Raw genomic sequence first — 27,877 nt, 5'->3', positions numbered from 1 at the left:
TACTTCTTGTCTCTATGGATTTGTCTACTCTAGATGTTTCATATAAATGGAGTCATACAAAATGTGGTCTTTTGTGACTGGCATTTTTTACTTAACGACATAATATTTTCAAGGTTCATCCATATTGTATCATATATCAATACTTTATTCCTTTTTGTGACTAATAGTTCATTATGTAGATATACTACATTTTGTTATGGACACTTGGAATGTTTCCATTTTTTGGCCATTATGAATAATGCTTGTATGAACATTAGTGTACAAATCTGTGTGTGAATGTATGCTTTTAATTCTCTTGGGTATATACCTAGGAGTGGAATTGCTGGGTCACATGGTGACTCTATGTTTAACTTTTTGAGGAACTGCCAAACTGCTTCCCAAAGCAGCTGCACTAGTTCACGCTCCCACCAACAGTGTATGAGGGTTCTAATTTCTCCACATTCTCACCAACACTTATTATTGGGTATGAAGCAGGGTTTTGATTTGCAGTTCCCTAAGGATTAAAGATGTTGAGCATCTTTTTATGTGCTTATTAGTCATTTGTATATCTTCTTTAGAGAAATGGCTATTTTGGCCATTTTAAAATTGGATTTTTTGTCTTTCCATTGTTAAATTTTAAGAGTTCTTTATATATTCTGGCTACTAGTCCCTTATGAACAACAGTTATTTTGTATATCAAATGATATAGTGGCTGTGAGAGCTTTATAAACTGCAAGAGACATCGCAAATTAAACGAAGGCTCTGACGAACAGGGAAAGCACAGAAGCCAGCGGTTCCACGCTGGTGGTCGAGTCCCGGGGCCTCCCAGACACAACCCGCGTCTCAGCCTGCGTGCACAGTCCTCCCACCCCACGGCGCCCCGCCCCCCGCCCTTTGACCCGTGCCGTTTCCGGTTGGAGACGTGGCTCGAGGCCGCCATCTTGGCAAGAGGCGAAGCGGCTGGCTCTCCTGTCAGGGGGGCAGCAGGTCCGGAGCGGCCGGTGCTCCCCTTCCCCCGACCCCAGCCCTAGCTGCAGTGGCGCCGGAGCGCGGGTGCGCCCCACCACCGCCGTCGCCATGGTAAGACCCGGGCCGGGCCCAACTCCCGGTTCCCGGCCTTGCTCGACCGCTCTCCCTGCTGCCGGCCTGTGCTGGGGCCAGAGGAGCCCCGCCCCGAGGGCCTGGAGCTGGGCGCTTCCCCGGGGCTCTGGGAGCAGGGTGGCCTTCCGCACCCTGTGCCCGACCTCTCGGGAGATCCGAGGGACCTGACTCCAGTCCCTCTGTGGTCGCGCCCACACCCCTCCCCCGCAACCAGCTGGGCACCCTCCTCTGCCGGGACCCGGGCCCTAAAACGGGCCCAGGGTTGTTGCTCTGCAAGAACCTCTTAGTGATGTCCCTTGGACCCCACGCTGCGGACCTGGGCGCTAGTGTCCAGCAGGTTCCGTGGGCACCTAGGCGCAGCAAGCTGGGCCTCTCGAGGGTTCTGTTCCTTCTGTAATCAGCTCACCTCTCATCCCCGGTGTTCCGTAGGCCGTTGAAGTTTGAAATCTAAACCCATTAGTGTTCAGGACTTTTTCTTTAGTTTGTTTGAAAAGGACAAATAGAGGAAGGTTCGAAAGGAGGCATAGAACAGGAAGGAGTAACTTCTGACATTAATTTGTCACTAATTTGTCGGACCCAAGTGTCCCAGAAACCTGCCACCTACTTCTGTAGATATTAGGTGGGTCCATTTGTCAGTGTGATTGAGTATACGCTGTGTATAAGAGCATTGGGAAAATGTGAACCGAGTTATCGATATCACAGGCTTTCTGTCTTCAGGGAGCTTGTCGTTCAGGTGAAGTGAAATGTGGATGTGGCATATCGTAATCAGATATCTCACAGGAGGGAGGAGGGGTTTATACTCTGGGACCTGTTACTTGCCTTCAGTTGCATTATCTTTGTGTTCTCATCTATTGTTAAAATTAACGTGGGTGCGAGATGGTACAAAACAGTGCTCACTCCACTACATCTTGCTTTCTCACGACGATTTGTGGATATTTATGAAGTAGGAGAAATTTTGTGGTTCCAGACAAGCTAGTAATTTTTTTAAGTGCACTTTATGCCCTTCAGTCTTTTGAAGGACGTTCTTTTTTTTAAATTCTCTTTTTGTCAATAGATTATTAATTTGATTTCAAGCATCTTCCTACACACTTCAGAGATGACAGTATAATTTGGTGCCAATCATTAAGTTCTGTTCACGACCTTTTTAGATGAGAACTTGGATGGTGGGGGGGGGGGCATTCATGCTTGGACTTTAAACCACTGAAAGGTTTTCTTCAGCTTCAGGCATATAAATTGCATCAAGTAGGTTTACCTCATAAAACTTTTATGTTGGACATAAAATTTCCCAAAACTCCTTTCTATGTTTCCACTAGGAGGCTTAGTATTTGGGTAGTGATTTTTAAACTACTTCCTTTATACATCCTGGATGTACCTGTAGTGCATTTCAGAGTATAGTGCAATATTAAAAGCAAAATTAAAGTCTTGTATTATATAAATGAAATGTAGGTTAATATTTACAAAAACCTTGTTTGTTGAAAAGTTCTTGGAACCTCATACTATTTTTTTTCCTAGTACGATTTTTAATTCATAGATAACCAGAGGGATGGTAGATCCCTAGGTGTTGAGTGATAAATATAAAAATATAAATTTTGCATATTATTTGGACATGTGTGCATATACATACAGTTGTGTCATGTTTAAATATGCATATGTTTCTGAATTACTTGGGACTTGGCATGATCCAGATACCTACAGATTTGTGTACTCTGGAGAACAACTTATCTCAGTACATTCTGTAAGACATTATTAAGTATTTTTCTGTGTAATGTTTTCAGGTTCTGTTCCTTTACAAAGAGATCCCTGGACAAAGAAAGGTCCAAATAGGGTAACATTTTGTAAGATTTCTTGGATCTAAAAGTTGTATCCAAACTTCTGAAAGTTGATTTTTCCTCAACATTTTATTATAAAATTTTCGAACATGTAGGAAAGTTGAAAGAGCTTTACAGTGAACACTCCGTGTAACCAACAGCTAGATTCTGTAATTGACATTTCACTATTCTTGCTTTATCACGCATGTAATGATCCATTCATCCCTGTAGCCATCTTTTTTTTCAAATGTGCTTTAGGGTAAGTTGTAGATATCAGTATGTAAATGTTGATTTTTGAAAAATAAATTTCCTTTAGCTTTAGTTACTGGAGTTGGCGCAAAATGTCCTACACTACAAAGTCCTCCTAGAGAAATAAATGAACAAATGGAAAAACAAATGGCCTATGGTGACTTTGTTATAAAATGAAGTACAGAAAAAAGCATCTTTTTTTTTTTTTTTTTTATAGATGAGGTTCTAATAGATTTTTTTTTTTAATTTTTATTTATTTATTTATTTATTTATGGCTGTGTTGGGTCTTCATTTCTGTGCGAGGGCTTTCTCTAGTTGTGGCAAGCGGGGTCCACTCTTCATCGCGGTGCGCGGGCCTCTCACTGTCGCGGCCTCTCTTGTTGCGGAGCACAGGCTCCAGACGCGCAGGCTCAGTAATTGTGGCTCACGGGCCCAGCCGCTCTGCGGCATGTGGGATCTTCCCAGACCAGGGCTCGAACCCGCGTCCCCTGCATTGGCAGGCGGACTCTCAACCACTGCGCCACCAGGGAAGCCCAAAAAAGCATCTTTTGATTGATCTTTTTTTCTAGCTTTCTGCAAATTAATGAGAACATGTTCTTATTTTCTTAACACTTGTCAGATATCATTATAGTCAGTTCTTTTTCTTAGTAAACTTATGTTTGAATGAACTTGATATTAAGTCTCATGGTAGCCCTAATCTGTAAAATCTTTACTTATATCTACAGAGTGCTGTTCTCTTCTTATTTATTTATTTATTTATTTATTTATTTATTTATGGCTGTGTTGTGTCTTCGTTTCTGTGCGAGGGCTTTCTCTAGTTGTGGCAAGCGGGGGCCACTCTTCATCGCGGTGCGCGGGCCTCTCACTATCGCGGCCTCTCTTGTTGCGGAGCACAGGCTCCAGACGCGCAGGCTCAGTAATTGTGGCTCACGGGCCCAGCTGCTCCACAGCATGTGGGATCTTCCCAGACCAGGGCTTGAACCCGTGTCCGCTGCATTGACAGGCGGATTCTTAACCACTGCGCCACCACGGAAGCCCCCTGTTCTCTTCTTATTTACTAAGTATAGGCAATGAGTAAATTTACAGTAGTGATCACATTAAGTATAAATGATCACAATATGTTCAGTTCCCAAGAGTCATTAGTTATTAGGAAGCTAGATTTGGGTTTGTATGGCTGGGCTACACATGATGGGGGCAGGGGGAGACTGAAATCCTACACAGTAATAACAGTTCCCAGTTAGGGAGTTATTATTGTTTTGGTTTTTCTTTTTTCTTTTTCTTTTTCATATACAATACAGCAGCTGCACAGCTATTGTATTCTTTATGTATTTTTTTTTTATTGTTGTTTGAGAGGAGAGCAAAGAATGAAAATGATTTTCTTGGGTTTCTTTTGACTTACCATCTTATTTATTCTCCAAATAGAAGGTACACTGCAGAAACTGAGAACAATGTCCTTTTATTTTTATACTCTACAGGTTTTTGTTTTAGAACAGAAACTTGTGATGAGCTTAAAACTCTCACTGAGTAACTTCAGGTTTTGGTTTTGTATGTGCTCTGTATTTTATTGTAATCTTCCCCCGATTTGATTTTATCTGTAATCACTTCATGCATACAAGAAAGACGAAATGGTCCTCTATGACAGTTGTAGAAGCTGGCCTTAATATGATCATGAATTATTATATATATCGTCATTACAGTGAATTACGAGGAACAAAGTGACTGGCTAATTCTGGAAGTGAGGAATACTGAAGCATTTAGAGGTTCAAGGAAGTCCTTGACTTTTTTCTTTAGGGAATTATGCGTATTTATGCTGAATTACTACCTGTTATGCTTGGACCTCTATCACTAGTGGGGGTGAAGGGATGATATGGCAGCTATCTGACACACGTATACTATACACACACATGATTTGTTTTGGTTAGGCAGTTTGCCTTCTGGCAGCTTAATATTAATGTATGGTTCCAAAGTATTGATAGTGGGACTTCCCTGGTGGTCCAGTGGTAAGAATCCGCCTTCCAATGCAGGGGATGTGGGTTCGATCCCTAGTCAGGGAGCTAAGATCCCACATGCCACAGGGCAACTAAGCCCATGTGCCACAACTACTGACCTCATGCGCCTCAAGTAGAGAGTCTGCATGCCACAAATTACAGAGCCCATGAGCCGTGGAACCCACGGGCCACAAGTACAGAACCCAGGCGCACTGGAGCCCGTGCCACAACTAGAGAGAGAAAACCCACACGCCACAACTAGAGAGAAGCCTGTGCACCAATAAAAAACCCAAAAAAACCAAAGTATTGATAGTTAACCACTGGAGCAGTGGGTGTGAAATGGAGGTATTGCACATTTTCTGTTGCTGTAAAGTTTTCAGATGCTTACACTTATAGAATCTTAAAGATGCAAAGGCACTTTCACATAAACTAACCTCTATTTTCACATAAACTAACCTCTTTTATTTTATTTTATTTATTTATTTTTAAAATTAATTTATTTTTGGCTTTTTTTTAAATTTTTTTTTATTTTTTATTTTTAAATTTATTTATTTATGGCTGTGTTGGGTCTTCATTTCTGTGCGAGGGCTTTCTCTAGTTGTGGCAAGTGGGGGCCACTCTTCATCGCGGTGCGCAGGCCTTTCACTGTCGTGGCCTCTCTTATTGCGGAGCACAGGCTCCAGATGCGCAGGCTCAGTAGTTGTGGCTCACGGGCCTAGTTGCTCCGTGGCATGTGGGATCTTCCCAGACCAGGGCTCGAACCCGTGTCTCCTGCATTGGCAGACAGATTCTCAACCACTGCGTCACCAGGGAAGCCCTATTTTTGGCTGCCTTTTGTCTTCGTTGCAGCGCGGGCTTTCTCTAGTTGTGGCAAGGAGGGGCTACTCTTCATCGCAGTGCGCGGGCTTCTCATTGCGGTGGCTTCTTTTGTTCCGGGGCGCAGGCTCTAGGGCACGCAGGCTCAGTAGTTGTGGCTCGCGGGCTCTAGAGCACAGGCTCAGTAGTTGTGGCGCACAGGCTTAGTTGCTCCGCGGCATGTGGGATCTTCCCGGACCAGGGATCGAACCCGTGTCCCCTGCATTGGCAGGCAGATTCTTAACCGCTGTGCCACCAGGGAAGTCCCTAACCTCTATTTTAGGGATATTTCAAGAAACAATTAAGTGACATCCAAGGTAACGTAATTAGTGGCAGAGGCAGAACAGAAACCTAATTCTCCAGGTTTCTTTACTCAAGGAACTTTTTGATCCATGTAGTTAAAGCCGGGTAAGAGAGTGTTGTTATTTAATCTAAGAACAAATGACAATATATTCAAAGCATTTTAAGTATTATTAAGAGAAAAGTTGTCTGACAAAGTGTAACCTAATGGGAAATTTTATTTTGTTTTTTTAAACAGTCCTGAAGAGATCATCTACGTAACTTCTGGACCCTCAGTTTTTGTATCTATAAATCGATCAAGGGCTCTTGAAAGTTTGGTTGAGGTCTAAATGCTCTTTTCCAAAAATGTAAAAAACAAGTAAAATAACTGTATAGAGAATCAAACTTATTCTCTCTTCCCCAAAGAAAATCAGATCAAATTACAGTAGGAAAAATTAACCTACCTTTTAGTATAAACTATTTTTTAATAATTGGTAAACATTTATGTGAAGGGAAGCTTAATTATTTAAAGGCATTTAAGATGAATGTTAATTTAGGATAGGTTAAATTTATCTTGTTTCGAGCTAACCATACCTTCCAGCCATGTTAATAACTGTGTTATTAACATGGGTAACAGTGAATAGAAACCTGTGTCAGCTTTGTGGATCCTGTGATTGTGGTGTCTTGGGTGTTTTGAGGTTTAGAGCCATGCTTAGTGTTGGGCACTTTGGTCCTAGTTTGGGAGCCTTATTCTGCTTATATCTGGATAGTGCAATGTCTCAAGAGAGTCCCAGAGTTCTCCTGCTTGGGACCTACTATTTTATCCTACTGTTTCTTCATCTTTACATACTCAAATTCCCTGATTTATCAAAGCATAATTTAAATGCTGTTTCTTCCATCAAGTCATCAGTGATCTTGTGAGCTAGAAGTAATTTCTTCCTCTGAATTCCTATAGTGCATTACTTAACACACTCTGCCTAGTATTAGTTATTTATGTTTGTGTCTTATCCCTATCAGCCTGCTGCTGCCTTTTTTTTTTTTGAGTTATAATCGACATATAGCATATTACTTTCACGTGTACAACATAATAATTTGATATTTGTATGTATTGTGAAATGATCACCAAAATAAGTCTAGGTAACATTCATCACTATACATAGTTACAAAAAAAGTTATTTTTTGGGGGTGTGAACTTTTGAGATCTTACCAGATTTCTTAAGAGAAGAATGCCAGTCTTACTGATTTCCTCATAGTATTCCCAGAGAGCATCTAGTGTGTATAGTAGGTGTCCAATAAATAATTATTTAGTTAATTCTTATAATAATACTGCTAAAATGGAGATTGCCACTGCCTATAATTAGCCTTTGACCATGCCCAATCAATAAAGCAAAGTGGGTGAATTGCCCCTCTACATAGCGTACACCTTTCTGGTTACAGGTTGCCTTTAATTTCCCTTTCATGTTGCCTTGATGTTAATTTTTACCTAAACTCTATCCGTATGGTATGGAGGTGTTTTAAATTCCAGCTGCCTAAGAACTACCCTGAAACATACAAACAGGCTTCTTACTGTTTCTAACAGGCTTATTATTATTAGGTATGTTAGACATGGGCTTTGTATTAAATCAGCATATTTATATAGGTCTGAAGGTTTGGTCTGAGCAGTCCTTTCTCTGAGTAGACTTTTGACTTCAAGTGTTTAAATTGTGCTGTGCTTAGTATCTTTACTGTGGCTTATTCTGCTCCTTCAAAACCTCATAAAATTCTAAGGTGGGGTACCATACTTCTTAGGACTGTGGTTCTCGGCCCTTTTTTTTTTTTTTTTTTTTGGTGAGGAGCGCTTCTATAAGTATTAAATTTATGATGTGTTCCTATTTATTAGTAATATTTCTCACTGCATAAAGTGATTCTCTATGGGTCATTTGAGAATTACTACTCTAGAGGATCTATGAATTCTCTGACATTATATGTAAAATTTTGTGGGGAGTCTATTTGCATTATTTGAGTATTAAAATATTGCCAAACCCATAAAGGTAAAAGTCCATTGCCTTGAAGTGACAAATTTTTTAATGACATGCATTTCTTGGCAAGTTTATTATTAATAATGGTGCTGTTTTACATTGTGTGTGTGTTTTACGTTTACATATTTTGTGGCATAAGTTGTATAGCTTTGGCTTACAGTTTTATTACACTCATTTGGTCCTCATAATAGCTTGTGAGGTAGTCAGATGATGCTCCATTTTCTGAGGAAACTGAAGCTAAGAGAGATTGAAACGTAACTTAAGTCAGACAGATAGTAAATAGAAGAACAAAAACTAGGATCCAAATCATCTCACTTCCAGTCATTTAATTTTCCTGGTATATTAACTTGGTTCTTCGCAAATTTAGAACACTATTTTTAATTCACATAGTCTTTGGGAGAAGGAGAAACCAATGTGAGGTGATCCTAAATATAAGGGAATACCTCATTCACCTGATGAGAATATTAAGAAGAAAAGCTTTTCAGAATATAAAACTTTTAGGACTATAGCACAAATAGTTAAAAATATGTTCTTAAAGTATTTAATAATTTACTTATACATACTGTTTAAAGTTACATAAATACGATTTTTAATTGAGAAATAATTCCTTTTTTCTGTTCTTACGTTCATGAAACAGTTTATCCAAATTCTTCACAAGCATCATCATCATCACTAGGTCTTCTTTTTGAATTACCAGTTTTTTAGAACTTTTATACGTTGAGTTTTTTGATATTTGACACTTTTTGAATTCATATATTGATACTTTTGGAAATTTTAACCCATTTGTATAACATTATGACAGTTGATTTTCACCAAACTTATGTGGTCATCATTTCATGATGTATGTAAGTCAAATCATTATGCTGTACATGTTAAACTTTTACAGTGCTGTATGTCAATTACATTTCAATAAAACTAGAAGAAAAAAATGAAATTAAAGACATGGACTCACCGGGACTTCCCCAGCGGTCCAGTGGTTAAGACTCTGCCTTCCAATGCAGAAGGCGTGGGTTCAATCCCTGGTTGGGGAACTAAGATCCCATATGCCGTGGGGTGTGGCCAAAAACTTAAAAAAGAAAAAAAAAAAGACATGGAATCACCATGATGTATACTTAAAATATCTCACATTTTTATATGTTAATTTTACCTCAGTAAAGCTGAATTAAATAAAATTCTGTGGCCAACAACAACAAAATAGTAAAGTTAAAGACATGAGGTGGGAGATTTCCTTTGAAAAGAATGGGTCATAACCTTGTTGCATTTTTATTCTTTTTCTGGGATTCTTTACTCCCCTCAGTATATCTTCTTGCCTCATGCCTGGGTGGTAGCAGAAACCTCCCAAGTAGCTGGTGATGGTGAAAGATACATTTCTTAAGTACAAAACTGTTTATTTAAAAAAAACAAACTATTTATTTAAAAAATTATAAATATTTTGGAGAAAGTGACTGTTTTGGGACTTTTAAGCTAGCTTATTTGCCACTCTTGAAGTAACCAACTGTAATTTTATACTCTATACCTCTCTGTATGTTTAAAGTATTTTCTTGTCTTTTTAAAAGGATATAACTTACAAAACAAGATTCTTCCTAAGAGTATTTATTTATGCTGTAGAACTACTTTCTTTTTTTTAACTTTTTAATTCTATACAACGTAACTTTATGCTGGAATAATTAAGGTAAGTTTCAATATAGAGTCTATAGACTCAGGAACATAAAATTGTATAACTCCCTTAAATGAGCTTCTTTCTAAACTTGCAGTTGTTATTTGGGAAATAGAGCAGTTGATAGCATTATTCTTGAGATTTCACATGAGAAAATTTGCCTGATGTTCATTGGGAGCAAATCAATCAGTAAAAATACAAATCTGTTTGGTAGAGGGAAATTATTTGTGCAGGATATAGATCAAACACTTTCTCAATATAAATTGTTTTTACCTAGCTGCTTGGAAATGAGCGTGATGGTAATTATCTCCCAAATACCCTAATGTCCTATCCTTGATGAATAAGGACATTGTGTTCTCCTATAATTATTATAAAACTGTATTGCTGTTTTGAAACTATAAGAATATTTATTCAAATTGACTAACTTGTTTTTTCTTCAAGCTGCTCACCTGTAGAGGACAGGTTTCTGTAAAGCTGAGAAGCCTGACCAGTAGGATGTTGATATTTCAGAGGTTGTATCCTAGGATTGAGCCTTCCAAAATGTGTAAATAGTCATTTTGTTACTTGTCCTTGTGAACTTTTGGGTTCCTGTACTGAAGAGACTATTAACACTGTACTTAATATTCTTACTACTCTGCTAATGGCATTTGGTCTTATCTTCTTTGATGCTTTATTCATTTTGTTTAATGAAATGCCAGACTCTGAAAAAAAGACTGTTAGTCTTGATCATTGCCCAGTGTCAAAACCTGTGTGAAACATTGAGTCATTTAGTTTTTCATTTTACAGATTGTTTGCATGTCTGGAGGTAAGATAGTGTGGGATGGGAAGGTTAATCAAAGAGCAGAAGATAAATTTAGACTCACTAGATTGGTTCCATATTCTAGGTAAAAATGAAAGGAAAGGTCAGGGGCCTTGTATAAATCTTCAGTCTGCCTGATCAGACCTCCCTTTTGGCTGTGGAGATCTCTATTCTCCCTAGAAAAAGTTTAAGCTCTTCTTTATGGGTCTGCCAAAGCAGAGAGCAACCCAGTTTTTTTTTTTTTTTTTTTAATGGCTGTGTTGGGTCTTCGTTTCCGTGCGAGGGCTTTCTCTAGTTGCGGCAAGTGTGGGCCACTCTTCATCGCGGTGCGCGGGCCTCTCATTATCGCGGCCTCTCTTGTTGCGGAGCACAAGCTCCAGACACGCAGGCTCAGCAATTGTGGCTCACGGGCCCAGTTGCTCCGTGGCATGTGGGATCTTCCCAGACCAGGGCTCGAACCTGTGTCCCCTGCATTGGCAGGCAGAATCTCAACCACTGCACCACCAGGGAAGCCCAGCAACCCAGTTTTGAGTCACGGGATCCATTCAGAATGTATGTGTAGACCTAGAAAAAATTATTTCTTTACTAAGTTTTTCTCTAGGTATGTTATTGAAAAACAGGAGTAATAGCTTCATTTCCCTCTACTTTAGCTTTGTCTTATGAATGACATACTATAATTAAAAGAGCAATGAAGTAGAGTTTGAAAGTCAGCATTCTAATAGTAGTCACATCACTAAATAACTGAGTGTACCATTCTACAGAAGATCTGAGGATGTTGAGAAAACGCATGTAAAGAAATAATTAATTAGTACTTATTTATATGTTCCCGGCAGGTGCTGTTGGCAGCAGCAGTCTGCACAAAAGCAGGAAAGGCTATTGTTTCTCGACAGTTTGTAGAGATGACCCGAACTCGGATTGAGGGCTTGTTAGCAGCTTTTCCAAAGCTCATGAACACTGGAAAACAACACACATTTGTTGAAACAGAGAGTGTCAGATATGTTTACCAGCCTATGGAGAAACTGTACATGGTACTGATCACTACCAAAAACAGCAACATCTTAGAAGATCTGGAGACCCTAAGGCTCTTCTCAAGAGTGGTAAGAATCCTGTAATATCGGGTTACAGTTTTTGTTTTTAAATTTTTTGTGTAAAACTGTTTTTCCCCCAAAGCAGCTGATGCTTATCAGTTTGCGTGTTCTATGCCCCCAGCCCTCATCCCAGCATCTTACTACTACAGCTCCTATTCATTCAGCAGACACTTACTGGGTATCCTAGACTGTAAGTATTACTAAGGAGAATATGAGAACTGCCCTTTTGTTTCCCATTTCTCTAGCAGTTACTCTAACCTGCCTTTGTGGTTCTGACACTTGTTTGGCCATATTTTTAGATAATATTCTTCAGGTAAGATTTGTTGATGTAGCCACACACATACAAAGACTTTACGCCACAGACTTGCTTAAAATACAGAGTAGCAGAAGGAGCTAATAAAGGGATTTAGGCTTATTGAAATTTGTGTATTTTAAAGGATAAGAACTGGAAAACAAAACTGCTGATAAATTCTAAGTCTTTCTTTTCCATTGCTCTCCATGATTAGATTCCTGAATATTGCCGAGCCTTAGAAGAGAATGAAATATCTGAGCACTGTTTTGATTTGATTTTTGCATTTGATGAAATTGTTGCCCTGGGATACCGGGAGAATGTTAACCTGGCACAGATCAGAACCTTCACAGAAATGGATTCTCATGAGGAGAAGGTGTTCAGAGCAGTCAGAGAGGTAAATAGGGTCTTCTCTGGGGCTGCTGGTTTGTATATCTTTCTTTTAGGCTTCATTATCTGATTTTCCCTTTTTTATTTGCTAGTCTAGTCTGTACTCAAAGCTACATCCAAGTATGTATCTTCTTGTAGACTCAAGAACGTGAAGCCAAGGCTGAGATGCGGCGTAAAGCAAAAGAATTACAACAGGCCCGAAGAGATGCAGAGAGACAGGGCAAAAAAGCACCAGGATTTGGGGGATTTGGAAGCTCCACAGTGTCTGGAGGTAGCACAGCTGCTATGATCACAGAGACCATCATTGAAACTGATAAACCAAAAGTGGCACCTGCACCAGCCAGGTATAATCCAGTGTATCACCCAGAATGCAATCCTATAATGACAGATGAAGGCTGTATGTGTGTATCTCAGAGTGATATCTGATTTTTAGGCAAACTGGAAATAACGAGTGACTTGATGAAGTAAGATGTAATATTAAATTTGGCTGCATAATATGGGGATAAAGGAGAAATCTGAATGTGGTGTTTTTCCTTTTGTGTAAAAGAGAGTTCTTTTACAAATTATAACATGATCTCAATTTCCTATGAGAGTTGCCTTATTTTGGGAGAAGAGGGGATATTTAACTGTTTAAGGAACATGTATTTTTAATCTAGTGTTCATGAATGGATTTAAGGGAGAATCTGAACTACCTGAAATTATGTGAAAAAGTTCGTTTGCACACAGGTATATTTATCTGGATAGAAGGTACAAAGTTTTCGTCAGATCACACATGCTTATGAAAGTATACCTTTGGTCTTTGGGTACTTGAAGCTTATATGGGTTTTTTTGTTTTGTTTTGTTTTTTTGTTTTGTTTCTGGCTGCACCCCTGTGGCATACGTGATCTTAGTCCCCGACCAGGGATGAAGCCGTGGCCCCTGCAGTGGAAGCACAGAGTCCTAACCACTGGACCACCAGGGAATTCCTGAAGCTTACATGTTAATTGTGACCCAGCTGTCAGTTCGGGCAGGGAATAGTCTAGTTGTCCACTAGACACTAGGAAGCTTGTGTTTTTTCCTTGAGGTATTCACATTCCTCTTAAAGAACAGCTTCAAGGAAAGCTTCAATGATAGAGAATTATTAATTAGTTTTTAACTTGTTTAATCATGTGTGTATTTTTGTGTGTATGTGTGTGTTCTTCCACTTAGGCCTTCAGGCCCTAGCAAGGCTTTGAAACTGGGAGCCAAAGGAAAGGAAGTAGATAACTTTGTTGACAAATTGAAATCTGAAGGTGAAACTATCATGTCCTCCAGTACGGGCAAGCGTACCTCTGAAGCAACCAAAGTGCATGCTCCACCCATTAATATGGAGAGGTAAGTAGTAACTCTTTCAGTAAGAACAGACCACAGAGTGTTAAAAAAAAATTATCTCAATGCACTGTAAATTCTTTTTGTGTCTTAATTTTTCCAGATTTAAAACACTTAAAGAGTATATTCTAAACAAGGTCCTACTGTATAGCACAGGGAACTATATTGAATATCCTGTGATAAACCATAATGGAAAAGAATATGAAAAAGAATATATATATGTATAACTGAGTCACTTTACTGTACAGCAATTAAGCACAACGTTGTAAATCAGCTATACTTAAATAAAATTTTTTTTAAAAAAGTACATTCTAGGTATTAACATGAGGTCTTCCCCCCTCCCCCCTTTAAACATGATTGGGGGCTCTCAGCCATCTGTTTTCTATTAAGTTTAGAACTTACCTTTCTATCAACTGTGTGGTGGCTAAATTAAACAAAAATAACTTTTCTTTGTGCCTAGTGTGTACTTTGTCTCTTAAAATGGAGTGGAATTAGAGGGCTAGAGCTATGATTAGCACTGTACTATATTTTGGCATGTCTTTTTCTAATTAATTTTTTTTTAATTTTAATTTTAATTAATTTATTTTTGGTTGCATTGGGTCTTCATTGCTGCGCGCGGACTTCCTCTAGTTGCGTTGAGTGGGGGCTACTCTTCGTTTGCGTGCATGGGCTTCTCATTGCGGTGGCTTCTCTTGTTGTGGAGCATGAGCTCTAGGCGCCCGGGCTTCAGTATTTGTGGCACATGGGCTCAGTTGCTCCGTGGCATGTGGGATCTTCCTGGACTAGGGCTTGAACCCGTGTCCCCTGCATTGGCAGGCAGATTCTTAACCACTGCGCCACCAGGGGAGACCTATGGGGCAGATATTATTCTCATTTTACATGTAAGATAATTGAGGCACAGAGAATTAAATAACTGCCCAAGGTCACACAGCTAGTAAGTGGCCAAGCTTGGATTTGGATCTAAGCAGGTTGGACTCCAGTTCCTATGCCTCATGCTTCCTAATATTTACTAGAAAAAAAAAAAAAAAGAAGAAGAAAAAGAAGTATAAGAAGAGGCTATTTCTTTTCTCAGGAAATGAAATAATTTCCTAAGAATGAAAATTGGTCATTGTAACCAAAAGATACCACATTCATCAATAAGCACTATGTAAATGTAAATTCTCACCCAGTATTTAGATGTAGTGCATATGGTAAACAGGGAGATAGACAAATGCCTCAATCAAGGTCTCTTTATCCTCCTGGGAGACTATTCAAGTTTATCTTTAAAGACACCCTATCTCTCCAACCCTGTGCAAATCCATCTAACTTCTCTTTAGAATATGAAGGGTTAAACTTCAGAGTCTCTTCCTTGGGCTGTTTAATAAGATTATGATGCCTCTCCTCTATAATTAAGAAAGGAGTCTGAGGCTTTACTGGAGAAGTGTACATATAAGCTGCCAAGAGGTGGGGAGGTAGAAGACATTCCTGCCCATGGTTTTACTAAGCCATTAGAGCTCAGTCTCAGATCCAGACTTGCCCTGGACTATCTGTAGGAACCTCGAGGCAAGGAGGAGGATCCAAGGGAACACACCTCTTCCTTGGGCTGAGAACCCACCTCTCATCTAGGGCTCTGACATTCTCTCTCATCTTTGAAAAGGTCTCTAAACCAGAAGAAGTTAGAAAAAAAAAAAAAGGGAGCTATAGATTGGAATTGTTGGTTAGGGAAGGCTAGGAGTCTGAGTCTTCTGAAAACACGTAATAAGTTTATATTTTCATTCTGGCTCCTAGGCCAGGGGCCTTATGAGACGGTTGAGTATGTGGTGGTTGATGTCTCAAGGCCTTCCCTCCTTATTTGTTTTTATTTATTTATTTTTGGCTGTGTTGTGTCTTCGTTGCTCTGCGCAGGCTTTCTCTAGTTGCGGCGAGTGGGGGCTACTCTTCATTGTGGTGCGCGGGCTTCTCATTGCGGTGGCTTCTCTTGTTGCAGAGCATGGGCTCTAGGTGCGTGGGCTTCAGTAGTTGTGGCATGCAGGCTCAGTAGTTGTGGCTCACAGGCTCTAGAGCGCAGGCTCAGTAGTTGTGGCTTGCGGGCTTAGTTGCTCCGTGGCATGTGGGATCTTCCCAGACCAGGGCTTGAACCCGTGTCCCCTTCATTGGCAGGCAGATTCTCAACCACTGCGCCACCAGGGAAATCCTTCTAATTAAGTTTTAAGGAGGACAAAATTTATAAATATCTTTAGTAGCAAATAATGTATTATCTTTTGCCTTTAAGTATTTGAACCCAGTATAGAATATTTTGATTTGTCTCTTATCTCAGGACTTGTGGTACTGGTTGGTAACATTTTTAAGTGGTAGTTATCAAGTTCACATATTCATGACTCAGATTTCTTGTTTTGAAGCCCAGACCTTCTACTGTTACTGATGGTTTTGAGGTCAAGTGAAAGATGAGTCTGGGAGGATACCTCCGTCAGGTGTGCATAAAAGAGGAGTATGTTGTATGTCTTCTTCTGTATGAAATGAACAGGGTTACGTCAGGGTAAATCTCTTTAATCACTAAAGCTCCTGTGCTATTCCTAGTAGTTGCTTTGAGGGAGACAGAGGCTTGACACTATTTTAATAAGATGTTGGAGACCATCATGTACTAGAGAGGACTTGAGACTTTTTTCTGAATGATGAAGTACTTCTTGAGCATGGAGCAAATGCTTGTGAAGGTAAATGAGACCCTGCATTGTCATAAGATACATTCCTCTGTGGTCTTGAGTCTCATGCCTTTGTTTCTGGGAAGTCTTAGAGGTTAGAACAGAACAAAGTAGGATGCCAGAATAGTGTTTTTAAGCCTCTGCAGTTCACCCAGCTAAAAATAGTTTTAGTAAGGAATATGGATAGATTGTACTTAGTAATTGCCCATAGCAGTAGCACCTTTTATTTTACTTATTTTGAAAACTAGATTATACATTCATGTAGTTCAAAATTCAAAAGGTTCAAAGGGTATTGAACTAAAACTTCTTCCTCCCGCCCAGCCATGCAGGTTTCTCTTTTTGGAGGCAACTAGCATTCACTAGGTTTTTTTTAATTTTAAAAAATTTAAAGTTTTTTGGTGACGCCTCATGGCATGCAGGATCTTAGTTCCCCGACCAGGGATTGAACTCGCACCCCTGCGGTGGAAGCACGGAGTCTTAACCGCTTGGATGCCGGGGAAGTCTCAGTATTAACTAGTTTTTGTGTGAATCTTCCAAGAGGGATAGTCTATGTATAGATGAATAAAAACATGGTATAATTTCTGTATTTCTCCTTTTTATACATTAGTGGTGGCATACTAGATACATTTTCCAATTGCTGTTTTCACTTAACTATTTTGAAGACAAGAATTTCCTTATTTGAAGCTATAGAGACATGACATCCAAATGCAGTACCTTACCCTGGACTGGATCTTGTACTACTATAAGGGGCATTATTAGGTCAACTGACAAAATTGGCATATGAATGGTAGATTAAAGTATTGTATCAATGTAAATTTATGAAGTTAATAACAGTACTGTGGTTATGTGAAAGAATATCCTGTTCTTACAAAATACACTCTGAAAATGTTTAGGGGTAACGGGCCATGATGTATATATTCTACCTGTAAATGGTTCAGGGAAAAAAGTAAAATATATTTATATAGAGACAGTGTGCAAATGATAAAACAAATGGGATAAAATGTTAACAATACATAAAAAGGGTATACATGTATTTCTGTTATAATTTTAATTTTTTAATTTTTGAAATTTTTTTCAAATAAAAAGCTTTTTCAATTGTTCCTCTTTATTTTTTTTCTAATTGCCCAGTATTCATTTTTGTGGATATACTTTTATGTATTTAAGTAGTCCCCCTATTGACGGACATTTGTTTCTAAACTTTTGCTATTACAAACAATTCTTCAGTGAATAACTTACATTGTTTTGCACAGGTGAGAATTTATCTGTAGGATGAGGATTTGCTGAACCAAAGGGTGTAATGCTTTTATTTTATTTTATTTTATTTTATTTTATTTTTTAGGGATAAAGGTTTTTTTCTTTTTTTAATTGAAGTATAATTGATTTATAATGTTACGCTAATTTCTGCTGTACAGCAAAGTGACTCAGTTATGCATACATATGTATAATATATACACATTCTTTTTAATTTTTATTTATTTATTTTAAATTTTATTTGTTGGGCTTCCCTGGTGGCGCAGTGGTTGAGAATCTGCCTGCCAATGCAGGGGACACGGGTTCGAGCCCTGGTCTGGGAAGATCCCACATGCCGCGCAGCAGCTGGGCCCGTGAGCCACAATTACTGAGCCTGCGCGTCTGGAGCCTGTGCTCCGCAACAAGAGAGGCCGCGATAATAAGAGGCCCGCGCACCGCGATGAAGAGTGGCCCCCGCTTGCCACAACTAGAGAAAGCCCTCGCACAGAAACAAAGACCCAACACAGCCATAAATAAATAAATAAAATAATAAAAATGAAAATTAAAAAAAGCAAAAAAATAAAAAAAAAAATAAAAAAAAATAAATTTTATTTGTTTATTTTTGGCTGCGTTGGGTCTTCATTGCTGTGCGCAGGCTTTCTCTAGCTGCAGCGAGCGGGGGCTACTCTTTGTTGTGCGGTGTGCGGGCTTCTCATTGCAGTGGCTTCTCTTGTTGCAGAGCCCAGCTCTAGGCACGTGGGCTTCAGTAGTTGTGGCATGCAGGCTCAGTAGTTGTGGCGCACGGGCTTAGTTGCTCCGCGGCATGTGGGATCTTCCCGGACCACGGCTCGAACCCGTATCCCCTGCATTGGCAGACGGATTCTTAACCACTGTGCCACCAGGGAAGTCCCCACATTATTTTTTAATATTCTTTTCCATTATGGTTTATCCCAGGAGATTGGATATAGTTTCTTGTGCTATACAGTAGGACCTTGTTGTTTATCCATTCTAAATGTGATAGTTTATATAATGCTTTAAATTTTGATACACATGGCTGCAACACCTTTAAATAAGTTGCTGATGGCTAATCACCATTAAACCCTGGAGAAAGGGAGTTCTGGTTTTTACCTGTCTGAGCAGATTTCTCATTCTTTCTCTGCAGTGTGCACATGAAGATTGAGGAAAAGATCACACTAAGCTGTGGACGAGATGGAGGATTACAGAATATGGAGTTGCATGGCATGATCATGCTTAGGATCTCAGATGATAAATTTGGCCGAATTCGTCTTCATGTGGAAAATGAAGACAAGAAAGGGGTGCAGCTACAGGTGTGTAGAGGCTTTTGATAAGGGAGTATTAAGGCTTTTGTCTACCTAACACAGTCTTTCTCAACTGGAGTTCCTTGTGTGAACCATAGAACACAGAAGATTATTTAACTTTATATAACTAGTGCCATTCTAGATGCATAGGAAAGAAGTTAATTTATTACCTACAGTGGAAGCCTTGAATTGATAAATGCCTTCCCAAGCCAGTTGGGAATGATTGACAGCAGCTGTATTAGTATGGCCTTTTAATACTGGAATTGAGTGAAAGGTCATTTTGAAATCTAATAAATGCCTTCATACTCACTAACAAAGGTACAAAGAGATGCATATTTGTTACTATTATGCAAAGAGTAAATTCATTTAGGATATTGCTTGAAATATAATTTAAAAAACAACAAAGTTTTAAAACTTAATAGGGTGGTATTTTATTTTATTTTTAAATTTATTTATTTTATTTTATTTTTGGCTGCATTGAGTCTTCGTTGCTTTACACAGGCTTTCTCTAGTTGCAGTGAGTGGGGCTACTCTTTGTTGTGGTGCGTGGGCTTCTCATTGAGATGGCTTCTCTTGTTGCAGAGCATGGGCTGTAGGTGCCTGAACTTCAGTAGTTGTGGCATGCGGGCTCAGTAGTGGTGGCTCATGGGCTCTAGGGCGTAGGCTCAGTAGTTGTGGCACACGGGCTTAGTTGCTCCGCAGCATGTGGGATCTTCCTGGACCAGGGCTCGAACCCGTGTCCCCTGCATTGGCAGGCGGATTCTTAACCACTGCGCCACCAGGGAAGCCCAGGAGGTATTTTATTAAAACAGGTTATGACACTAAGTTTACTCATGCTGCTACTATATAAACTGCCAGTGCTTGTTTTGTTAGCTGAAGGGCAATATCTAATGGTATATTTGAAAAGTACCTAAAATTCTTAAAAATAAATATGTATGTTCCACCTACCTGGCTATGTAAGAGACCTTCTTTATATTATTACAGTTGTTCTTGTTACAGTTTATTTAGATGGTTGATCTTATATCTCTTGTCACAAGAACAAAGCCTTTTCAGCGAAGAAAGTGGTTTTGTCTACTTTTTATTCCACTCATAACCAGCGCACAGTTGTCTTTTGGAAGTAGTACTTATATTATTTGACAGTAGCTTTGCTGGCTCGTAAAGTCTATGTAATCTGCTCTCCAAAAGTTACTTCTTTTTCCTTTTTTCTCCTAAGGTGACTTCTTTTAAAAAGATCAGTCCATCTTAGTTGGCCTGAGTTTGCACAACTTTAGCTCTCTAGGCAAAATTGCAACTAAACTTTCCACAGAGCTTTTCCCCTCTCCTGTCTCCTTAGTATAAGGCCAGGACTGTTATGTGACCCAGCCAGCTGATCAACGTCTGACCCTAGTCTTCTATTTGGCAAGCTTAGCCTCACCATCAGGCTGCTCCCTATGAAGTATTTTTGTAAAGGACTTGGTTAGTGGTCTTTTAACTTTTTCAGTTACAAAGTTACTAACTTGTTACTTACAAACAAAATGGCTTAGAGTTGAAATTACTTTATTACTATTTTTTAAATGTCTTAAATCTTTAAAAGTCTTTGAAGAAGGGAAATCTTTCTTCAAAATCAAAAATAATTGGAATTTTTTAGGCACCCTGTTTTAGATGTTTAGATTACGGGCCACGTAAGACCAAAAGGAATTTATTTCCTGTCTTATAATGTCTGAACCTCAGAAGTTTTCTTTCCCTTCTCATTTCAGACCCATCCAAATGTGGATAAAAAACTTTTCACTGCAGAATCTCTAATTGGCTTGAAGAACCCAGAGAAGTCATTTCCAGTCAGTAGTGACGTTGGGGTGCTAAAGTGGAGACTACAAACCACAGAGGAGTCTTTTATTCCACTGACAAGTAAGTGCCTCTGCCCAATCCTACTAAGCTAGACTGCACTGAGATCTAGAAATAGCCCTGGCTTGTACATTCTTCATTGCCACAATTCTTTTTGACAAAATGACCTTTCAAAATGGGCTCAGTGCTATATTTAGTGTATTTTGGTAATAAGTAGCTTAAATTTTAAATACCTTTAATTTTGAAACCATTATTTTTAGTAGTTTACACTAGGATGTTTAAGGCCTGCAGTTGTCAGTTTTGATTTGCCATCTTAACTTTCCTCCATTCTTTTTCTAATGTTCTAATATACCTGCTTTGCTTTTCTCTTCAGTTAATTGCTGGCCCTCAGAAAGTGGAAATGGTTGTGATGTCAACATAGAGTATGAGCTACAAGAAGATAATTTAGAACTGAATGATGTGGTTATCACCATCCCACTCCCGTAAGTACCCCACATAATCATTTTTTCTATAGTGAGCTTTTAGAACTAGTGTTTTGGAACTCGTTTTGGAGGCAGCACTTAGCTGGCTATCCATTCTAAGATATTTGTTTCTCATAAAGGCCAGTTGTGAAAGAAGCCAGGTACAAAAGGCTGCATACTTACTATATGATGCCACTTATAAGACATTCTGAAAAGGTATTACTCTTGGAACAGAAATCAAGCATTTGATTGCAAAGAGAAGAAGCATTTGATTGCAGAGGAGCACAAAGGAACTTTTGGAGATGATGGAAATGTTATATGACTTGATTGTAATGGTGCTTACAAGATACATTTGTCAATGCATGGAGCTGTACACTTTTAAAGGAGTGGATATTACTGATTTTAAAGCCAAACAAGCAAAGCTGGTTATAGTTCTAGAGCTGTGTTTTCAGATATTGGTCTTCAGATTGTTCATGTAGTAATGAAGGTTTCCAGAAGGAGGAGCCAATTCTCAGTCAGACTTTCTCTGCTTTGTTTTGCAACTCTTAAAGGAATTGAGTCTGTCAGACTGAATTTTTCTTTTTCACTTTGTTCTCTAAATTTTCAACTAAAGATGAGATTATGTTTTCAAGGGTACTATTCTTGCTGAAACAAGATATCTGCATTAGTTTCAGTAAATTTTCTAACAGCTTTATTGAGGTATAGTTGACATGTGATAAACTACACGTATTTAAATTATAAAGTTTGATAAGTTTTGGCATGTATGCACCATCATCACAGTTAAGATAACAAAACTATGCATCACCCCCGAAGTTTAGTTCCGGTAAGTTTTTGATGTGTGCTTAAATGGCCTACTTTCTAGGATCATCTGGAAATACTCTCTACTTTAAGTTTATCTCCTCACTAGCATTTCTAGTGACTGAACTATTATTACTTCACCATTGAATCCCTGCTTCTCTCCTCTGCCTTTCAGCACCCCCATGATTAAGTACAGGGCTTAATTATGAATACCCAGTAAGTGAATTCTTAGTGTGTCTATACTATTAAATTTCTCAGTTATTATTACAGAGAAAATGGTTCTAATTTAATCTGTAGTTTTGTTCAAATTAATTTTAATTTAATTAAAATTAAATTAATTTAATTAATTTTTATTTGTAGTTTGATTCAGGCCTTTACATGGCCAGGTCTGGTTTTAGTCATTCTTATTTCCATTTTTTAAAATATGCTTTATTACCAATATCCCCTTTAATGGGCTAATCATCTTATTCTTCACAGCTTGGTTATTATTTCAGAACAATAGATGGCTGCCTTGAACCATTGTGAGACTTGGGCGTTGGTGGCAGGTGTGGGTTTTACTTTGTCAAGATTTATTTTACTAGACTATTTTTAGGATGCCACAAGTTTTAGGCCTCTCCATCTACCCTGTAATTGTGGTTATGGTGGTTTCCTGCGTCTTAGTTCAACTTTGCAGTAGTCTCCAGAAGAGACCCTTAGACAGCATTTTACCCTATTGTCTAGAACTGATCAAATTAGAGGATCTCAGAATCAGAATTGGAACAAGGGCAAAGGGAAGAAACATATATACAACTGAGACCATAAAATTGATAGGGAAGAGTTAATTGTGTTATATCACCCTTAAAGTTTTCTTTGTCTCCCTTATTTACCCTGCCTTTAATGCAAACATTGGATGTCACTGCTGAATTAAAAGATGGTAAATTTAGAGTGTGTAGGAGTAGCTGGCACTGCCTGTCAGCCGTGTGCGGGGATGCACAGTGCGTCCTGACTAGCCCTGGTTCTCCTGCAGACTAAGGACAACTATGTAATATCTCTCTTTCCCATCACGTTCACATTTTGCCCAGGGGTAATTGTGCTTTCACTTATCAAGTAAAGTTCAGTTACTGGATTATAAATCAAATAAACCCACTGGCATCAATTACAATAAGTTTTAAAACCTTCTAAAATCTTTTAAAAACTTCCTCTCAAAGGTCCAGATTCATCTCCATTCTAAATAACCACATAATGGTGTTTAAGTTCTCCCCCACGGTTATTATCAACCTGTTTTTCCCCTCATTGGCATCTATGAAGAGAGCTACACTATGTTAAAATTCCATCATGACAAGGCAGCAAACCATTAGTGCAGTATTTTGGGAAATACATCCCACTTTACACATTTGTCAGTCTCAGTCCTCTGCCAGCTCCAGATCTAGTCCATAAGTTGGAGCAGCCCAGGACTATGTTTGCCCATTACTTATGGTTGCATATATCTGTACCTACAAAAGGAATGAATGAGACCCTTGGCCAAGGTAAGGGTCCTTGAAGTTATCAGGGAGTCTAATTTTTTCTAGGACTATATAAAAGTGGGCAGAATTTGAGGAGCATAATCAAATTTGGGGCTGGTTTTCCTTGGCATAGTTCTTCTAGCTCTGGACAGCTAACTTGACACGGATGTTTCTTGTGACAGATCTGGTGTCGGCGCACCGGTGATTGGTGAGATTGATGGTGAATATCGACATGACAGTCGACGAAATACCTTGGAGTGGTGCCTGCCAGTGATTGATGCCAAAAATAAGAGTGGCAGCCTTGAGTTCAGCATTGCTGGGCAGCCCAATGATTTCTTCCCTGTTCAAGTCTCCTTCATCTCCAAAAAAAATTACTGTAACATACAGGTACCCTTGTTTAATAGAGAACTTATATGGGGAAAGTGGTAGGACAGATACCTGATAGGCAACATGACTTCATGGTCAGAGCAGAAATCAGAAAAGCTGATGTCCCCTGTGGATTCCATTGCTGCCTCATTGTATAATCTTGGTCAGTTCTTCACCTGCTTTATCTCAGTTTTCCTCTCTAGATCAAACGAAGTAAAGAAATTGAAAATGACTACATATAAAAGTACTTACGGGTTGTGCAAGACTCATATCTCTTAGTTGCCTGTTTTTTTTAATAATCTCATGTATCTTAAAATCCATTTGCCAAAACACTCAACACATGACTTAGTAATGCCTTCTGTATTGTCCCTTGGTTTGATCCCAAGGAATGAAAGAAAGTTTATTTGGAAGACAAAATTACTGCCAAAAAAGGTGATTCTAATACAAATGGATACAGTTTTTGTGTTCTTTTATGTCACAGCTTCCCTTCATTAATACGGATAATCATAAGCCAGTTCTGTTGTAAACCTTGTCCTTAAGGTAGGCAGGCAAAGCAGGGGAAATCTGTGAACTGTTTATTTATTTATTTATTTATTCGTGCATTCATTCATTCATTCCGTGCCATGCGTCTTGTGGGATCCTGGTTTCCCGACCAGGGATTGAACCCAGGCCCATGGCAGTGAAAGCGCTGAGTGCTAACTACTGGACCGCCACGGATTTCCCTGTGAACTGTCCTTCAGATCATTATTTTTAACTCGTTGTTCTTCCAGCTTTCAAATTGCATTATAAGCACTGAGTTTATACTGTTATCTTCCCCTCTGACTTGTTGATTTGCTTGTTATTCTGGTTATCTTCCCAGATGGTCTCTGTCTCTCCTGAAAGTGCTTGGGAAGTTATAGTTGCATCTGCTGGATGATTCCAAAGAGCAGTTCCCCCTCCCTCCCTCTCTCCCTCTCTCCCTCCCTCTCTCCCCCTCCCCCCCTCCATTTCAGTTATTGGCTTAACCCCGTCAGTATTGGGAGCACATTGTTGAACCCAAGACATTTTCCTGTTACTGACCATTTGAAGAACAGGACAGTATAATTGCTTTGTCAGAACCTCACTAGAAAATATGAATCAATGGTTTAAGTTTTGTGTTGGTGCCATTATGTGCACCATTGTTACAGGTAGTTCATTAAATTGGACATCTGTTATTATTAATAAAGAGAAATCTCAGGACTTCCCTGGTGGTGCAATGGTTAGGACTCTGAACTCCCAATGCAGGGGGCCCGGGTTTGATCCCTGGTCGGGGAACTATATCCCACACGCATGCCACAACTAAGAGTTCGCATGCCACAACTAAGGAGCCCGCCTGCCACAACTAAATACCCAGCGCAACCAAATAAATAAATACTAAAAAAAAAAAGTACGTTTAAATAAAAAATAAATAAAAAGAAATCTCATTAGAAGGACCCAGCCATATCTAGAAAATGAATATGATAGAACAACTTAGACTGAGAACTAATTAAACAAATAATGTTGAATTGTTAGAATGTTGCATTTTGGATCAAAATGTTAATTGATCATCCTGATAGAATGTCTATGACTTTCATAGGTTTTATAGGGCAGAGCCTGGGCAGTGGCCACTCATTCTGGACCTTTTACTTAATATTAATACCACTCTACATGTCATCCCAACAGTTGTCTTTTCTATCTAGAGAGCGGATTAATCATGTTGGTAGGGAAGAGTGATACTGTGAGCTGCAGTTGTGAATTGAACTTTTTTAGTATTTCTGAGTTACTTTTTTTTTTTTTTTTCTGAGTTACTTTTAATACTGCTTTAGGGGATTTGATCTGTTCTGTACTGAGAATTTAGCCAGCACCTTAAAGACCTGCTGTCCTTCTGCTTTACCTTACTCTTTGTTTGTTTTCCTAGGTTACCAAAGTGACCCAGGTAGATGGAAACAGCCCTGTAAGGTTTTCCACAGAGACCACTTTCCTAGTGGATAAGTATGAAATTCTGTAATACCAAGAAGAGGGAACCGAAAAGGAAAATTTTCAAATTAATAAAGAAGAAGCCAACAGTGGCTGAAGAGTTTTGTCCAAACCTGCAAGCCATTGGAGACCCTTTTTTTCAAATACAGTGCACGATTCTCTGAGCGCAAGGACCCTCAACTCACCCTCAGTGTTTCAGTGTCACAGAGACATTCTCTGGCAAAGAAATGACACAAACATAAAGGGAAAGGCTGCTGATTTCTTTGGCAGAGTTTACTGGCCAGCAGGAAAGCAAGCTCTCCAGGGAATGCCCCCAGTTAAACACTTTGTCCCCCATCACCTAAGTTGTTTTTTATTTTAATCCCTAAATATATTTCATACTTTGTTTTTAAAAAGTTTTCTCTGCAGAAGGTTTTAATCTTTCATACTCCTTTCCTTTACCTTCAGTTTTTTTCTTTCTATATATCCAATCCAGCACTGAGATCATCTGCATATAGGCACTGTATTTGGCACTCCGGGAACAGGTTGATCTAATCCATTCTTGATTTCTGGACTATGCAGGTGAACTGCTTGAGGGGTAGGGGGTCTAGAAGTTAAAAGATAAGGATGCCTTATGTCCTTTTCCTATATCTATTCATCCCTCCATTCCTTTGCCAGGCTGTTTTCCTTGCAGGCTTGTTGCTCTGGTTTAGAACACTAGTGTGAATCCCACTTGTGTCAATATTAAAGACAGCTGAGAAGCAGCTTTCAAATGGTATAGCCCCCACTTCAAGGTGTCTGGGAGGAGAATGGTCATGTCCAGTTAGGGATTTCACACCCACAGGTAATCATGTCTGCTGCTGGTGCTACCCAGCCTTCCATTCTCCATATTTTGGGTACTTCAGCTAAAACATGATAGCTAATGGTCTTTGTAATCCATTCACATTCCTGAGATTCACCACCTCCCTCTTCCTGAATGTTCTCTATGTCATCAGTTTTTTCCTTTCTATCAGACGTGAGGTTATGATTTTGGAGGCTGTAGGTTCAGTGAGTCTTTGTGCCAATCCCATTGGTCCTGAACTATCAAGGAGCCTCCATTTTCACCACCAAGTTTTTAGCATTTCAAGATCCAGCTGATTATATTGCTGTGTAGGCATTGATATACTCCATTCTAGCCTGCCCAGCATTTTTTCAGCAGCCTTTCTGTTCCTGTGTCTGAAATCCTTCCTTTTTCTCCCCTAAGCCTTTTCTGTTTAGTGTCGTCATGTAATGGTTGTTTCTCCGCCCCATCTCATCCATTACTTCTTCAATGGAGAAGACTACATCAGCCAGCCCAGCGTTGGCTTTTAACCCAGTATTGCACTGGGAGTTGGTGGAGTTGCTGCCAGGCTGCAGCCACAGACAGGGGGAAGAGACAGATGACAGTAGATGACCTCCTGCACTTTCAGCTGGTTGGAGAGTACGACTCCCACTCTGAACAACATCTGGCCTTCCCTGCAAAGAGTGTACTGTAATTGAAGCAGAGCAGTCACACACAAATGGCCATGGATGGAATTGTTTGCCAAAGAAATTTCTGGCCTTTCCCTTTCCCTTAACTGCATCAGGGAAGAATCCTTATCTCTAGCTTGGTTTCCACATAAGGTTTTTTTGAAGAAGGGGACTGGAACAAAAAATCTGTCATGTAGTTAAGTAGACAAGAAATCTTATTAATTCAGTTTTGTTTGAGAGTTGCTTGTCCATATGATTTTTTTAAAGTGAAGTTTAGTTTCACAAAAACTTTTTTTTCTAAAATTACTTTTGGGGTAATATTTAAAATGAGAGAAGTTTTGTAACCCTGTAAAATACATAGGGAATATAACATTCCAGTGTACACAAAGAAGGCAAATTCTTTAATCAAATAAAAAGTATTATAAAATGAATGTT

General features: G+C 39.2%; 1 protein-coding gene across 1 annotated transcript; it reads left to right on the top strand.

Moving 5' to 3' along the window:
- Positions 1 to 888: 888 nt before the first annotated feature.
- Positions 889 to 27,877, top strand: ARCN1 (archain 1). Its single transcript, XM_036860452.1, has 10 exons — positions 889 to 1,059; positions 11,567 to 11,830; positions 12,328 to 12,507; positions 12,639 to 12,844; positions 13,689 to 13,853; positions 18,918 to 19,083; positions 20,811 to 20,958; positions 21,269 to 21,377; positions 23,818 to 24,022; positions 25,917 to 27,877. The coding sequence occupies exons 1-10, from the start codon at positions 1,057 to 1,059 to the stop codon at positions 26,004 to 26,006; spliced, it is 1,536 nt and encodes a 511-aa protein (XP_036716347.1). The 5' UTR covers positions 889 to 1,056; the 3' UTR covers positions 26,007 to 27,877.

The sequence above is a fragment of the Balaenoptera musculus genome, chromosome 8 (assembly GCF_009873245.2).
Source record: "Balaenoptera musculus isolate JJ_BM4_2016_0621 chromosome 8, mBalMus1.pri.v3, whole genome shotgun sequence".
NCBI lineage: Eukaryota > Metazoa > Chordata > Mammalia > Artiodactyla > Balaenopteridae > Balaenoptera > Balaenoptera musculus.
The sequence above is the reverse complement of the archived record's forward strand: the minus strand, read 5'-3'. Positions and strand labels throughout refer to the sequence as shown.